This window comes from Girardinichthys multiradiatus, chromosome 14 (assembly GCF_021462225.1).
Source record: "Girardinichthys multiradiatus isolate DD_20200921_A chromosome 14, DD_fGirMul_XY1, whole genome shotgun sequence".
In the NCBI taxonomy this organism is placed as follows: domain Eukaryota; kingdom Metazoa; phylum Chordata; class Actinopteri; order Cyprinodontiformes; family Goodeidae; genus Girardinichthys; species Girardinichthys multiradiatus.
The window spans coordinates 11,787,796-11,805,185 of record NC_061807.1 but is presented as its reverse complement, the minus strand read 5'-3'; the positions used below and the strand labels follow the sequence as shown (position 1 = coordinate 11,805,185).

Genomic DNA, 17,390 nt, shown 5'->3' with positions numbered 1-17,390 from the left:
ACTCATCTATTTCTTCCATTTTCTTTAAAATTGTTCAGCCTTATTAAAATTCCATCTTTTATATAACCCTGTATTCCTGTTATTTATTAATATTCCTGTTATGATTTTAATGGGGTAATGATCACTGCCTACTGTTGTATCTTTGTCAATGTCCCACTCACAGTTATTGGCTAAACAATTTGATATAATTGTTAAATCAATCACAGACTCTGTACGTTTTTACATTAATTCTTGTTCCTCTTCCATCATTTATACATACCAAATTTTTCATTTCCATTATTTCTTCAATAACTTGTCCATTTTTATCATTACATTTTCCCCATAATGTGCTGTTAGCATTAAAATCTCCACACCAGATTACTTTTCCTTCTAAATACCCCATTAATTCATCCATCAACTCGAATGATAATATTTTACATGGATTATAAAAATTTATTATCTTACATTTTTCTTTTTTACCATAAATTTCAACTACTATGTATTCTAACTCTTTGCCTTTTCCTAATATCTGATATTGTATTCCTTCTTTTATAAATATTCCACATCCTCCTCCACTTCCTTCTATTCTATGCCTTCTGATACTATTAAACCCTTTAATAGTAACGTCACTTTCTGTTTTCGCTGTTGGTGAATTGTTTGGTGTGTGAAGCTCTCTCGTTTGATCAGATTTCTCTCTAATGTAATATCTCTTACTTGTTCTAATACATAAGCACGTTAAAACACTTACTTTCTGTTGCTACTTTTAACGTTTGGGGACTCTCCGTGTTTTACACGGTTTTTCTAGTAGTGGTAAGGGGTCGCTAGCTTAGCGTTAGCTCCACCATGGCTACCCGTTCTACTGTTTCTCTCTCTGAGTCTCCTCCTCTCTCCTGCTCTCTGTGTCAGATGTTCAGTTACTCCTCTGCCTCCTTTAGTGATAATGGGACGTGTAATAAATGTAGCATTTTTGTAGCTTTGGAGGCGAGGGTGTTGGAATTGGAGGCCCGGCTCCGCGCTGTTGAAAAACCAGCAGATAGCCGAGGCCCCTTAGCCAGCGCGGAGCCACCGAGGGTAGCTCCCCGTAGCAGTCCTCCAGCAGAGCCCGCGCAGCCGGGGCTTCAGGCCGGCTGGGTGACAGTACGTAGAAAGCATAGTCCTAGATCCCAGCCCACAGGTCACCACCAACCCGTCTGCGTTTCTAACAGATTTTTCCCTCTCAGTGACACACCCGCTGAGGAGCCAACTCTGGTAATTGGCAGCTCCATAGTCAGAAACGTTGCACTAGAGACACCAGCGACCATAGTCAAATGTCTGCCAGGGGCCAGAACGGGCGACATCAAATCCTACCTGAAACTGCTGGCTAAGGATAAGCGTAAATACAGTAAGATTGTTATTCACGCTGGCGGTAATGACACCCGGTTACGTCAATCGGAGGTCACCAAAGTTAGTGTTGCTTCGGTGTGTAAGTTTGCCAAAACAATGTTGGACTCCGTAATTTTCTCTGGTCCCCTCCCTGATCTGACCAGTGACGACATGCTATCATTCAACCGCTGGCTGTCTAGGTGGTGTCCAGAAAACAATGTGGGCTACATTGATAACTGGTGAACATTTTGGGGAAAACCTGGTCTGATCCGGAGAGACGGCATCCATCCCACTTTGGATGGAGCAGTTCTTCTTTCTAGGAATTTGGCCAAATTTATTAGTTCTCCAAAACTCTGACAACCCAGGGTTCAGACCAGGAAGCAGGATCATAGTTTAATACTCCTCTCTGCAGCTTCTGTACTGCTACCCACCCATTACCCTATTAAGACAGTGTCTCGCCCACGGCCAAAATTGAATAGATTAAAAAATTATCTAAAAGGAGGAAATAAGGAAAATCTAATAAAAATAAACACAACTCAGACCGAAAAGAAAAATAAAACAATTAAATGTGGCTTACTGAACATAAGATCTCTCTCTTCAAAGACATTGTTAGTTAGTGACCTGATTTGTGACAATCAGATTGATTTACTTTGCCTCACAGAAACCTGGCTGCAGCAAGAGGTTTATGTTACTATAAATGAGTCAACTCCTACTAATTATTTAAATTTTCACATTCCTCGAATTACTGGGCGAGGAGGAGGAGTAGCTACCATCTTTCAGTGTGATTTATTGATTAGTCCCAGACCAATCAATAGCTACAACTCTGGAATATTTAATCCTTAGTTTTCCTCATCTAAATTGCAAAGCACTAAAACCTCTTCTGCATGTTGTTTTGTACTGTCCACCAGGCCCTTACTCTCAATTTTTAGATCAGTTTTCAGACCTTTTATCTGATTTAACATTCATGTTGATGCTAAAAGTGATATCCAAAATATAGCATTTAATGCTATCTTAGACTCAATTGGCTTTGCTCAAAACATTAACAAACCTACCCACCTTTGTCTTCATTCTCTGGACCTTGTGCTGACATATGGCATTGAGTGTAAAGACATAACAATATTCTCTCATAACCCTGTCCTGTCTGACCATTTCTTAATAACCTTTGAGTTTAATTTAACCGAGTACTCCACACCTGAAAGAAAATTTCATTATAGTAGATCATTTTCAGGCGATGCTGTAACAACCTTTAAAGAATCTGTTCCACTTTTAATTTTCTCATTATCACTGAAAAGCACAGTGGAGGGCAATAATTCTGTTTCTGCCCCTTCACAATTGATTATTTTGTTCATAGTGTTTCTTCATCATTGCGTGGTGCATTAGACAATGCAGCCCCCTTGAAAAAGAAGGTAATCATTAATAGGAGGCTAGCTCCTTGGTTTAATTCAGAGCTGCGTACTTTAAAGCACAATGTTAGAAAATTGGAGAGAAAATGACGCTCTACACACCTAGAGGATTCCTACTTAATCTGGAAAAATAGCCTACTGTTGTATAAAAAGACACTTCGCCAAGCTAGAACAGCTTATTTCTCATCATTGATAGAAGAGAAAAAGAATAATCCGAGGTTTCTCTTTAGTACAGTTGCTAAACTTACACAGAGGCATAGCTCTGTTGAGCCATCCATTCCCTTAGCTCTTAGCAGCCATGACTTTATGGGATTCTTCTTAAATAAAATTGATTCTATTAAAAAGAAAATCTTTGACATACTCCCGAAGATGATTACTTAATCCTCAGCAAGTGAGACAACATTGGAAGTAACTGTAGAACCTGATTTGTGTTTGGACTGTTTTGATCCTGTGAAGCTTCCTGAGTTATCAGAAATATTAGCTTCATCTAAACCTTCAACTTGTATGTTAGACCCAATCCCAACCAAATTATTTAAGGAAGTGTTCCCTCTGATTACCAGCCCCATTTTAGATATGATTTATCTATCTTTAGTAAATGGATATGTACTACAGGCTTTTAAGTTAGCTGTAATTAAACCTTTACTTAAGAAACCTTCGCTTGATCGAGATGACTTGAAAAATTACAGACCTATATCCAATCTTCCATTCTTATCTAAAATTCTTGAGAAAATTGTTGCTAATCAAATGTGTGAGCATTTACACAGCAATGACCTGTTTGAAGAGTTTCAGTCAGGTTTCAGAGCTCATCATAGCACTGAAACAGCTCTGCAGAAAGTCACTAATGATATTCTTATGGCCTCAGATAATGGACTTGTGTCTGTTCTGGTTCTGTTAGATCTCAGTGCTGCATTTGATACAGTTGACCATAATATTCTCTTAAAAAGGCTGGAATATGCTGTAGGGATCAGGGAAACAACGCTAGGCTGGTTTAAATCTTATCTGTCTGACAGATTCCAGTTTGTTCATGTAAATGATGAATCATCTTTAAACTCCAGAGTTAATTGCGGAGTACCACAGGGCTCAGTACTTGGGCCAATTCTCTTTACTATATATATGCTTCCAATAGGTCAAATTATTAGGCAGCATGGGATAAATTTTCACTGTTACGCTGATAATACTCAGCTTTACTTATCCATAAATCCTGATGAGCCCAACCAGTTAGATAGACTACAAGCATGTTTTGAAGATATAAAAACTTGGATGACGTTAAATTTTTTGCTTCTGAATTCAGACAAAACAGAAGTTGTCGTCTTTGGACCGGAGTCTTTAAAAAAGAAACTGCTTAGTCAATCACTTAACCTGGATGGCATTAAATTGACCTCTGATAATAAAGTAAAAAACCTTGGTGTTATTTTTGACCAGAACATGTCATTTAAATCCCATATTAAACAGGTTTCTAGGATTTCCTTCTTTCATCTCCAGAACATTGCCAAAATTAGAAATATCCTATCCAGGAGTGACGCTGAAAAACTAGTCCATGCATTTGTTACTTCAAGGCTGGACTATTGTAATTCTTTACTATCAGGATGTCCACAAAATGCAGTTAAAAGCCTTCAGCTGATTCAAAATGCTGCAGCAAGAGTTCTGATGAAAATTAAAAAGAGAGATCATATTTCTCCTATTTTAGCTTCCCTTCATTGGCTCCCTGTTAAGTCCAGAATAGAATTTAAAATTCTCCTCCTCACATATAAAGCCCTTAATGATCTAGCTCCATCATACATCAGAGATCTGATTGTTCCACATGTTCCTAACAGAGCACTTCGTTCTCAGACTGCAGGTTTACTGGTGGTTCCTAGAGTTTCTAGAAGTAGAACGGGAGGCAGATCCTTTAGTTATCAGGCTCCTCTCCTGTGGAACCAGCTCCCAGCTTTAGTCCGTGAGGCAGACACCCTGTCTACTTTTAAGGCTAGGCTTCAAACTTTTTTTTTTGATAAAGCTTATAGTTAGAGTGGCTTAGTTTATCCTGAGCTATCTTCCTTATTTTTTACCTCCGGGGAGTCAGGTTTAGCCCAAACCGGCTCAGTTATGGTTGAGATGCACACACACCCTCCATTTCTGCTACCTGTGTGACCCCTTCTCTTTTCCAATGGTTATAATCAGTCTGACAGAGAGAGGTATCCCAATCCTTGTGGTTTTTAGTATAACAATGACCATCAGTGAGGTGCCTTGAGACGACATTGTTGTAAATAAGCGTCGCTTAACTAAATAATCTGAACTGAAACTATCTGTGTAGTTATGCTGCTATAGGCTTAGGCTGCTGGAGGACATAATGACTACTTTCACCCTCTTCGCTACATTCTCACACTACTTTCCAACTTTGCATTGTTTGCTGTTATTTCAGCTTTTAACCTTGTTCTCTCTATTCTCTTCCTAGAAGCTACACCTGGCCTGGCTCTGTGTCTGCCTGTGACACCTTTCTGGAGAGGGGAATTGAACGAGCTTCTGCTGGCAACAACTTAATGCTCACCCTCTACCGATGATCCACACGACCCTGTCTTTTAGTTTTTAACCCTTTCTCTCTCCTAGACATGGAAATTGACTGAGCTTTTACTGTAACTAATTATATGTGCTCTCTTTCAGACTCTAACCTTGAAAACTGGCTCAGAGTTTATCTGTTCTTTCTTTCTAGGTGAAACGACTAAAGGAGCTACATCCATTAACATTTACTTTTCCTTCCCATAGAAAGTACTCCTAGATCAGTGCTTCTTTGTTCTTTTTGTGTCTCTGCTCTGTTCTCTCAAACCCCCGGTCGGTCGTGGCAGATGGCCGCTCAAACTGAGCCTGGTTCTGCTGGAGGTTTCTTCCTGTTAAAAGGGAGTTTTTCCTCTCCACTGTCGCTACATGCATGCTCAGTATGAGGGATTGCTGCAAAGTCAACGCCAGTGACTGTCCACTGTCTCTACATGCTCATCCCGGAGGAGGGAATGCTGCAAGTCACTGACTGGATGCAATCTGCTGGGTTTCATTAGATAGAAAAACTTTTTATCCAATTTGAATAAAAAGCTAACTCTGACTGCACTGTTCAATTGTTAGGATTAATTGGAATGTATGTACCTGACTGTTGTGAAGTGCCTTGAGACGACATATGTTGTGAATTGGAACTGAATAAAACTGAATTGAACCAAAAAATCTAGGTTTGGTTTTAACCACGTCTCCTGTATTCATATAATTTCTGGTTTTTCATTAATTCCATCTATATACCCTTTAAATTCATGTCCATTAGCTATTAAGCTTCTTTCATTCCACTGTAATATTATCATATGTTTCTATCAGCTGGGGTTCCTCCTTGCCTTCCAACTTTTTATTAATGTTTTCCCAAGATCCTTCTTTAAACCCTATGAACGTTTCTGCTCCTGACTATTATTTTAATCTTTTCCTTTTTGTGTTTAGCCTGTTCAGTGCAGTTAATGACATAAGCTATAAATATCAGTTTTTCCACAGACATTGTGACATTTTCCTCTGATTCTACTTTTCTTTGTTGATAACCTGCACTTCTTCCCCACAATCTTCAATTCTGTGATCTTCTCCACACTTTGGACATCTTTGTTTTCCTTTGCAGACAGCTGCTATATGACCATATCTCTGACATTTATAACATCTTAGTGGTAGAGAAATGAAAGGCCTCACAGGAAAACTCAGATATCCTATTTTGACATTTTGTGGCAACACCTTTTCTTCGAAGTCAATTAAAATATACAGGCTTCCTACTCTTTCTCCATTTACATTTCTTGTCAATCTCTTGAGATTTTTTACCTTTGCACCAACAATGCTTTTTTTTAACTTGTCTATATCTTCCTCCAGAGTTATGCCATAAATTACCCCCCAAATGATTTTATCTTCTCCTATAATCTTCTCTGTCACCGTCTTCTTGCAAATGTTTTCAACTTGTAAAGCCTTCCTTCTTTGTTCTTCGGTTTTACACAACACCAGTATATTTCCATTTCTCAAGACCTTCACCATTTCAACATCTCCTATCTTTTTTTAAATTTATCTAGATAGTGAAATAGGACTATTTTTCTTCTTCATTTTTTATCTTTAATATTATTTTAGATTCTTTCCTGCCAATTTTTCTTCTAACTACTCTCTCTTCTTCAGAACTGTTTTCTTCCAGCTCTCTTTTAGTCCTTTGGCTGTCTAACATTTTTTCTTCTTCTGCTTTACCTCTTCCCCGTCCTCTCCCTCTACTTACTGGCGTCCATTCATTAAAGTCCATATTGTCCTCCTGTGTATCCATTCTGAACCAGTCACATACCAGTTTATGCCTTTTACCGCCACTTCCAAAAATAAATGATCTCTCAGTATCTATCTACTCGATACTGTTCTCAAAAGTCAGTCTATATTCAGGAAAGGTTTCCCAAATCCGTCAAAAATATGACTTGTCTTTTACTTCCGTGTCGACTTCTCCCGGATGCTGCAAGCCGAACTTCCCTCGGTGGAGCTCCATCTCCTTCTTTAGTTTATTGAGGTTGGGAAACTCCTAGTTGCGCACTACCGCCACCAAGCAGTAGTCCGCAGGTTGGCGGATGGCAAAAATCTGCAGGTGGGAGTGTGGTTCATCATGGATTAATATCTTTCTTATTTAATCAAATTCTATTAAATAATTTTGTTCTTTTTAGGAATCTTAAAATAATTTGTATATGTTTGTTCCTTTTGTGATTAATCTATTATGCTAAACATTTATTTAATCATTTCAAATTCTCTCTTAATAACTCTTCTTTCCAGCTCATATTTCTGACCCTATACAAATATGTTCAATTGTTTCGTCTTCTTCTTGGAATTTTTTTTTTGGCGGATGACATGGGACTGTGCTGGAGAATGGGCCAGAGCTCCTGTTTTACCTATTTAAGTTATATTCTTCTCAATAAAAGGTCTTCACCACACAATCAGAAGAATCAGAACCAACTTTATTAACCAGGTTTCAGGGGAAAAACATGAATTTTAACTTGGGTTTCCATCATTTACATCGTAAATCAAACATCAGTCTCTCACAACAAACACAGTAAGTAAAAAAAAAAAAAACACCGTAGAGGGATGAAGTAAGGACCATTTACTAGGAAACTAGGTTTTAAAATGAAATATTTCAACAACTTTCTCAAACAGGATGACTAAGTTAATGTTCAGACACACATCAAAGCTAATATTACAGGACTTCCTAGCTGAGCTTTTATTTCAGTTCAAGTCATATTTCCTCCCACCTGATCCCAAACAGTTCAAGCTCCTCACCCTATCTCTAAGGGAGTGTCCCGCCACCCTACGGAGGAAGCTCATTTCAGTTTAATAAACTCAGCAGAGGATTTATAAAGGACAGGGCCAAGTCCAATCCCAGCATATAGAGGCTGAGTGAATGTGGTCTGGACTCTGTGGAGGAGAGTCATGGTTTCAGAGACTCTGTAGAAAGACAGAATACCTGCTCTGTGATCCAAATACACTCCTACTCTGGGGAAACCTGGACCTAATACCGGAATTTTAATGTTGTTGTGATAAAATATGTTACTGTTTTTGTTACAATGTAATGACCAAGTTTTGTCATTGCATCCAAATATTGATTCATTTGAGTATCCTGATGATCTCCTGATGTTCTTGTATGAAACTGCTACTTCAACTCCTAATGACGCTCTCCACTCCACCTCCCAGTAACAACGACCAGTCAGACTCTCTCTACTCAGAACCTGATTATGATCAGTGAATCTGTCTGGATGATCAGGATAAGGCAGTATTTTTTTCACAGATGTCACTTTTCTGTTTTCATTAGTTAATAACAAACATCTGCTGGCTGTGTTTGGATCCAGAGTGATTTCTCGTGAATATTTTAAGAAACAAGCTCTGGTCTTTGGTTCTGGTTCTGGTTCTGACAGTAAAACATCCACTTCAGTGACTCTCAGTGAGATGTTTGACCATGTGTCTCTCAGGATGTCCTGTAGTTTATCTCTGAGCTCTGACACAGCTGCTGTCACATCCTCAAAGTATCTCAGAGGACGAATATTGATGCTGGATGAGTGTGTAGACTCACTGAGTGCTGACAGTGAGGGGTAGTTGTGGAGAAACTGGTTGTGATCCTCTGTGTTTGAGAGCTGCTCCAGTTCAGCATCTTTCCTCTTCAGCTCAGTGATCTCCTGCTCCAGCTTCTCCTGAAGATCTTTGACTCGACTCACTTCAGTTTTCTGCTGGGATCTGATCTGCTGCTTCACATCAGAGCTTCTTTTCTGGATGAGATGGATCAGCTCAGTGAAGATCTTCTCACTGTCCTCCACTGCTTTATCAGCAGAGACATTGATGGCCTCCACCTCCTGTTGAAACAGCTTCAGATCTTTCTCTTGATCCTGGATTCTCTGCTGGATTTGTTGTTGACTCACCTGGAGCTTCTTCTGCTTCTCAGTCATTTCTGCTGCAGCTGGCACTGTTTCATGACCTTTATGTTCATCCATTAAACAGAGATAACAGATACACTGCTGATCAGTACGACAGAAGATCTTCATCACCTCATCATGATGAGAGCAGATGTTCTCCTGGAGGTTCTTGGAGGGGTCCACCAGCTTGTGCTTCTTTAATGGTGGAGCATCATAGTGAGGTTGGAGGTGATTCCTACAGTAAGAAGCAGGGCAGAATAAACAGGACTTGGCAGCTTTCATCTTCCTCCCAGTGCAGACATCACAGGCCACATCTTCAGGTCCAGCATAGCAGTGATCAGCTGGAGCAGCTTGGAGTCCAGTCTTCTTCAGATCCTCCACTAAAGCAGCTAACGTGATGTTTTTTTTTAGACCAGGCCTTCGTCTGAACTCTTTCATGCACTGAGGGCAGCTGTGGGTTCTCCTCTGTTCTTCTCCATTCCAGTGGTCTTTGATACAGTTCATACAGTAGCTGTGTCCACAAGGAATAGTCACTGGATCCTTTAGTAGATCCAAACAGATGGAACAGGATAGGTTTTCTTGCTCCAGATTAGACATTTTCTGCTCCATTTCACCTCTCAGTAACAATGACTGTTAGTTTCACTGGTCTGAGTTCAGATCTCAAAGGTTTGTTGCTCTAGAGAATCTCAGTAGATAAATCCTTCATCTGACTTGTGCATCTAAAAGAAGAAACATGAAAATATATTAGTTCACAGTAAAAAGAAGGTTAGCTTTCAACACAGATTATTAGCCTATATAACATTAATTACTATATCAAAGTTTTCAGTAGCTTGAAGAACCAACTTGCTGAGGCTAAAACACAATTATCTGTAGTTTTTTACCTTTAATATTTATTAACAACTTGTGTTTTCTTGACAAACACTGAATTATTTATTATCGTGTGACTTACAGCATCAGTGCTAAGAGGCTTAATAAACAAACATTCATTTCTGAATTCTCAGCTAGAAGAATAAAAAGGAACTGTAGTGAAAACATTTTGCAGTTTTAACTAAAGGTGCAAAACAGGAGCTACTGCTGAGATCCTTCCTGATTGTAGCTGTTTATAACATCCCCCACCCTGAAAGGGAACCTACCATCTACATGACCAACAATCCCTCCACCCTTCATAAAATAGTTAAAACAGAGGAATAAAACTATTTAAGCTCCATTTTCAGGTATTTCTCTGTTGTTTTCATCTCAAACAAACAGCATTTATGACTTCATCTCCTTACATGTTTATTTCTAGTAGCACTGTTTTTGTCTTGTGATGTAAACAGATTACCCGGAACATTTAGGAGGGAACACCGCCTAGCATAACAATAAACTGGGTCCTAACTTTGAGAACATTGAATCTATTTGTTTGTGCTGTGAAAACCATTTTAGACGCTCTTGGTTGAATGTAATCTGTCTAAACGAGGCAAAATGGTTCAATGTAAATGCTGCAGGTATAAAAACCGAGTTAATATCAGAGAAGCAGTGAAATAAAACGTTCTGGTTAAACTGTGTTAGCATGGCGAAGCTACAATGTGACCGAGTCTGTAGTCAGTGTTTGTGGCTGTTTACAGCTCTCTGTTCTACGACGAGACGATTTCCAGTCAGAAATATTGACTAACGTCAGCTTCCAGGTGTTACCACGATGTAATAATTTATGTTTCAAACGTTTCTAGTCAAAGTAAAACTTTACTTACCTCGGTGGAGCTTCCGCTTCTTCAAGTTTTACGGCGGTTGGCGACCAACTTAATGGGACTTTACCGCCACCTACTGTTACGGAGGATGGGTCAGCCACTACCTAAACCCTCTAAGATTTCTGTATCTTTTAGAAAGGACACCAATTGTGCTCTACTTTCCAAACCCAAAATACTTTTCAAAGTGAACTCTTTTACTTACATCAAAGAAGTGGACCAGTGAAGTTGTATGTGACAAAGTGGTTCAGTTTGTGTTTACCACTTTTCACTTATTCTTATTTCTGATTTATTTACTTTCGGTAGCTGGTCATAAAGCTAAAATTTAAACATTAGTTTGCAACTTTGCTTCACTTACTATCCCGGGTTTGTTTGTGTTAGCATTATGTTGCAGTTTCCATCTATTTATATGTTTGGGTTAAAGCTATTACTTCTTGACTATTGTTTGAATTTGTTTATTTTGTTTCAAAGTATATTCATGGTATTTGTTTTCCTTTTTATTCCCGATTGTTTGTCATAGTGTTTCCTGATTGAATGGCTGGATGATGTCACTGATTACCTTGCTGGGTTCTACCAATTAGAGGGTTTTCTGTGGAGCATTGCTTTGTTTGTTTTTCTTTAAAGTAACTTTTGAGTTAACTTCTAGTACATGGTACATTTTGCAGATCCTTTCATTATGTAGATGAGTTTGTAAATTAGATTAGTAATTTTATTTTTTGTTTCTCTGTTAAGATTTTGTTTTTTTTTTCCTGTTTAATTGTGGCTTGGTCCACTCAAGTGCAGGTGTGTTGCCAACTGGCTATAAAAACAGTGAGTTGTTGGAAGCTTGGGGTAGGCTGGGAGAGGTGGTTGTCGGTGGTGAGACTACGTCGAAGAAGAACGGTTTTGGTGCGGCGCGGGAAAAACAAAAATAGAAATATATCGGATTCGGAAAAGGTGGATTTGGGCATAAACTGGTATGTGAATGGTTCGGTTGGAAATGGAGACAGGAAATGAGGAAGACATGGATTTTGAAGGGTGGACGCCAGCTGGGAGAGGAAGAGGGAAAGGACGTGGAAGAAATAAAATAGATGAAGGAAAGGCAATTGGTGATATCCAAGGTAGCAAGCGAGAATTGGAAGGAAGCAGTTCAGAAGAAGAAAGGATAGTTAGGAGGAAAGTTATGAGGGAGGAATTTAATATAATATTGAAACTTAAGAACGAGGAAGAACAGGATAACATCAGCCCCATTGTGGTGTCAAGAGAGATAAAAAAGAAAATTGGAGATGTTGAAATGGTAAAGATTTTGAGAGATGGAAACTTATTGGTAGTTTGTAAAAATGAAGAACAAAAGAACAAGGCTTTAAAGGTGGATAATATCTGCAAGAAAACGGTGTTGGAGAAAAAAATCATGGGAGAAAATAAAAAAATTAGAGGAGTGATTTATGGGATCCCTCTAGATGAAGATCTTGATAAAATTAAGAGAAGTATTATTGGTGCAAAAGTGAATAACTTGAAGAGATTGTCAAAAACAATAAATGGAGAAAAAGTAGGAAGTATGTCAATCTTCATTGAATTTGACGAAAAAGAGTTGCCACAAAACATTAAAATAGGTTATCTCAGCTTTCAGGTTAGACCTTATATCCCTCCACCAGTTCGTTGTTTCAAATGTCAAAGGTATGGACACATAGCAGCAGTTTGTAAAGGGAAGCAGAGACGTCCAAAATGTGGTGAAGATCACAAGTTTGAAGAATGTAAAGAAGAAGTACAAGAAAAATGTTGTAACTGTGGAGGGCAACATAGAGTTACGTATGGAGGATGTGAAGTAAGGAAGAAGGCAAAAGAAATCATACAGATTAAAATGACTAAAAACATAAGCTATGCAGAAGCAGTTAAAAATGTGAAGGAACAGAAAACAAGAAAGATTGAACAAATAGCAAATCAAATTCCACAGCAAAGCAAAGTACAGTCAGAAGAAAATGTTACAATATCAGTAGAAAAACTAATATTATTCGTAGCATATGTTATCAACTGTACTGACCAAGCCAAGCATAAAACTGAGAAGATTAAAATAATAGTGAGAGGAGCTGAAAAGTTTTTGGGGTTTAAGGAGGGATCGTGGGAGAACATAAATAAAAAGTTGGAGGTAGATGGGAGACAAGGAACATCTGGTGAAAGTACATGTTAATATTACAATGGAATGCAAGAAGTTTAATTGCTAACGGATAATAATTTAAAGGTTATATTGATAGTCTTGAAGAACAACCAGAAATTATTTGTGTTCAGGAAACATGGTTAAAAACAACATTGGATTTTGTGATAAAAGGATATGATGGTGTAAGAAGAGATCGACAGGAGAGAAGTGGAGGAGGATGTGGAATATTTATTAAGCAAGGGATACAATATCAAGTATTAGGGAAAGGGAAAGAACTTGAATATATAGTAATTGAGATATGGGAACAAGAAGGTAAATTTAAAATAATAAATTTTTATAATCCATGTAAAACATTGTCAATTGAAATAATGGAGGAGTTAAATGAATATTTGGAAGGGAAAGTAATTTGGTGTGGAGATTTTAATGCAAATAGTACATTGTGGGGTAATTGTAATGATAAAAATGGACAAGTTATAGAAGAATTAATGGAAATAAAAAATCTAGTATGTATTAATGATGGGAGGGGAACAAGAATCAATGTAAGAACAGGGATGGAATCAGTTATTGATTTAACAATGGTTTCAAATGGTTTAGCTGGTAGTTGTGAGTGGGGCATTGATAAAAAATCAACAATAGGTAGTGATCATTATCCCATTACAATAAGAGTAGGATTAACTTTAAATAATAAGAATATAAATGTCAATAAAAAACTAAATTTTAATAAGGCAGACTGGACTAAATTTAGATACTTGAGTCAAATAAACTTAGAGAAAGTAGATATGAGAATGGATATAAATGATGTAAATTTAAAAATTTGTAAGGTAATCATGGAAGCAGCAGATAATTCTATAAAGAAAGCAGGGTGTAAAAGTAATAAGATAATGGTACCATGGTGGACAAATGAATGTAAAGAAGCAATAAAGTTAAGAAATAAAGCATTTAAGGTACTAAAAGGAAATCCAATTTATAAGAATTTAATTGATTATAAAAGAAAGCAAGCAAAAGTAAGGAGAACTATTAAGAAAGCAAAAAGAGAATATTGGAGAAATTTCTGTAGCACAATAGGGAAAGAAACAAAAATAGAAAAAATTTGGAAAATAATTAAAAGAATGAATGGCATAAAGAGAGAGTTTGAATATCCTATATTAAAAATAAATAATAAAAATATAGTAAAAGATGAAGATAAAGTTGAAATATTGGCAAGAATATTTAGTAAAATTAACAGTTCAAATAATATTAGTGAAGAGGGCAGAAAAGGAAGAGAAAATACAAAACCTATATATAAAGATGTATTACAGAGTGTTGAAGAAACAAATAATCTGTTAAATGTTGAATTTACAAAAGCTGAATTAAATTATGCACTTAGGAAGACAAAAAATACAGCACCAGGTAAAGATCAAATTTGGTACAGAATGATAAGGCAACTTGGTGGAAAATCGAAAGATATAATATTACAATTATATAATAAAATATGGGAGGAGGGAAAATTACCACTGAGCTGGAAGGAATCAATTATAGTACCAATAGCTAAACCAGGAAAAGATAAATCAAATCCAGGAAATTATAGACCAATAGCCTTAACATCAAATCTATGTAAAATAATGGAAAAAATGATTAATAGTAGACTAGTATATTATTTAAATAATAAAGGATATATGTCAAAGTATCAAAGTGGTTTTAGAAAAGGGAGGCGTACTAATGATCCAATGCTATGCTTAGAGCATGAAATTAGAAGAGCACAGGTAAATAAAGAAAGTGTAGTGGCAGTATTTTTTGATATAGAAAAAGCATATGATATGATGTGGGTGGAAGGATTATTAATTAAATTACAAATATTGGGCATTAAAGGGAAAATATTTAAATGGATCAAAGATTTTTTAACAAATAGGAAAATACAAGTTAGAATTGGGGAAGTGATCTCAGGAAAATATATAGTAGAAAATGGAACTCCACAGGGGAGTATTATAAGTCCGTTATTGTTTTCAATTATGATAAATGATGTTTTTAAAGATATTGGAAAAGTAATGGGATGTTCACTTTTTGCAGACGATGGAGCTGTTTGGAAAAGAGGAAAAAATGTAGATTTCATTGTAAAGAAATTACAAGAGGTTATTATTGAAATAGAGAAATGGGCGTTACAATGGGGATTTAAATTTTCAGTTGGAAAAACCAAAGTAATGATATTTAATCAGAAAAAAATAAACAAGGAAATAAAATTAAAATTATATAACCAAGAATTAGAGCAAGTAAAGTATATAAAATTTTTAGGATTATGGTTTGATGAAAAACTAAAATGGAATATACATATTCAAAAAGTTGTTGATAAATGTAAGAAAATGTTAAATATTATGAGATGCTTGGCTGGCAGTGACTGGGGAGCAGATAGGAAATCACTAAAACAGATTTACACAGGAAGGATAAGATCTAACATAGACTTTGGTTGTATAGTTTACGGTTCAGCAGCTAAAACACATCTGGTTAAATTAGATATTATCCAACATCAGGCATTAAGATTATGTACTGGAGCATTTAAAACTACACCAACAGCAGCAATAGAAATAGAAATGGAAGAAATGTCGTTAGAGTTAAGAAGAATAAAACTAGAAATAAATTATTGGTTAAATTTACAAGGTAATAACTTGGATCATCCAATTTGGGAAATTTTTAATCCATTGTTGGATGGGTGCAAAAACTTGTTATCACTCATGTAAAAACTTTGTGTTGCAAGGCACCTGCACTATGCTTTCCTCCCTGTGTGTGTGAGATCATTGTTATCTCTGTGTGAACCAGCCTCCTTTCTGTCTCACACACACACACACCCTGTCTGAACTGTCTGTTGAACTGTGCATATAAATAAAGAGATAGGGTGTCAAAAACTTTGTAGTTTCACTGCAAAGTGGGCTACCCTTGCTGCAAGTAACTCTGACTGTATCGTTCTTACCTCTGAGTTGACTAAATAATACCTAACATTTATTGGTCCTTCGTAGCCGGATTAATTCAATAACCTTATTTCTCTTTGCTTTAACAGTGACTCTGGGATCCGTGGGGGAAGCCTGACGTCGAGCGAAGCACCGCTGCACAGCCTCCATTAGCCGGAGTGGCTGAAAGTCCCGGTGTGTGTGAATTCACACCTGGCCAGTGGGTTATCGCCTTCCTCTGCGCGGGGTGACTCTCACAGGGTCCAAAGAGTCACCAAGAAGTCAACTCCGAGGTGAGACAGTTTTAAAATACAGTTCATAGGAAAAGTACTTAACAGTCGTTGGTAGTGCGTCGCCGGTAAGGACGCTGCATTCGGATGGTTTTATTCCACCGTGAAAGGAATAGTGACAAATTTGGTACAATCCCGCCGTGAAGGGGATTAAAGAAAACGACTGAGGATTATTCCCCTGCGAGGGAATAGAGTAAGCGCTATATAAATAAAAGAAGAAAAGTACTTAAAAGTCGTTGGTAGTGCGTCGCCGGTAAGGACGCTGCATTGGGAGGGTTTTATTCCACCGTGAAAGGAATAGTGACAAATTAAGGTAGGGCCCTGCCAAGAAGGGGGCCAAATAAAACGACTAAGGGTTATTCCCCTGCGAGGGAATAGAATAAGCGCTATAAAAGTAAAAAGAACGGAGTAAATTGAGCTCATAAAATAACACCAAGTTAACTTAGAAAAATTACAAGGTACCTGAAACTAACTGTGTGACTGTGTTGTGTGTGTATGGAGGACTAAGCATTTTAATAGAATCAGCAGGATTCTGCTAGTCCTGTGTTTTCTTTTGCCCAGATTAAAACTACGTACTGGTGACTTTGGAGATTCAGGTTGGATTTCATTCCAGAAAATTAACACCGCTGTGAATTAGTCGCAGTAGAAGGCCGTGTTAATGTCCTCTCCTTAAAGTCTCATGCCAGTGACCTTTTATCTGGGACATTTATACTACAATTAAACTAACATAAAACATAATGGGGAAGAAACAAAGTAAACTAATTGACTTAGAAGGGGAGGTAAAGTTTATGGAGAACTATGTAAAAGGAGCAGGTATGATCTGTCATAGATGGAATAAAAAATAAAAAACATGGGTTTTTGGGCAAATTAGATACAAAGGATGTCTTAAAATTACAAGGGGATCTAAAATTAGCAATAATGAAAACTAAAAAGAGAAAAATAACAAAGAACAATGGGGGAAGAACAGAGAAAAAGCTCTGATTTAACAGAAATATGTGCACGATGGCATAAAAATATGGATTTTCAGGTAACTTAATTATCACTGAAATCCTAAAACTACACAGGGATCTTAAACTGGAGATTATGCATTCAAAAGATTCAAGAGACAATAAAAAACCTTGCCAGATTATAATTTCAAAGGGGACCTTTCAGTCCCTGAGTGCACACAGTTAATAA

The 17,390-nt window shown here is 37.3% G+C and overlaps 1 protein-coding gene across 1 annotated transcript; it reads right to left on the bottom strand.

Annotated features, from left to right (window-relative positions):
* Positions 1-7,690: 7,690 nt before the first annotated feature.
* On the bottom strand, positions 7,691-10,973 carry LOC124880809 (tripartite motif-containing protein 16-like). The gene is made up of 2 exons (XM_047386165.1): positions 10,879-10,973; positions 7,691-9,870 (listed from the first exon to the last, which is right to left on the bottom strand). Exon 2 carries the CDS (start codon positions 9,758-9,760, stop codon positions 8,069-8,071), a length of 1,692 nt encoding a protein of 563 aa, XP_047242121.1. The 5' UTR covers positions 9,761-9,870; positions 10,879-10,973; the 3' UTR covers positions 7,691-8,068.
* Between the last annotated feature and the right edge of the window lie 6,417 nt (positions 10,974-17,390).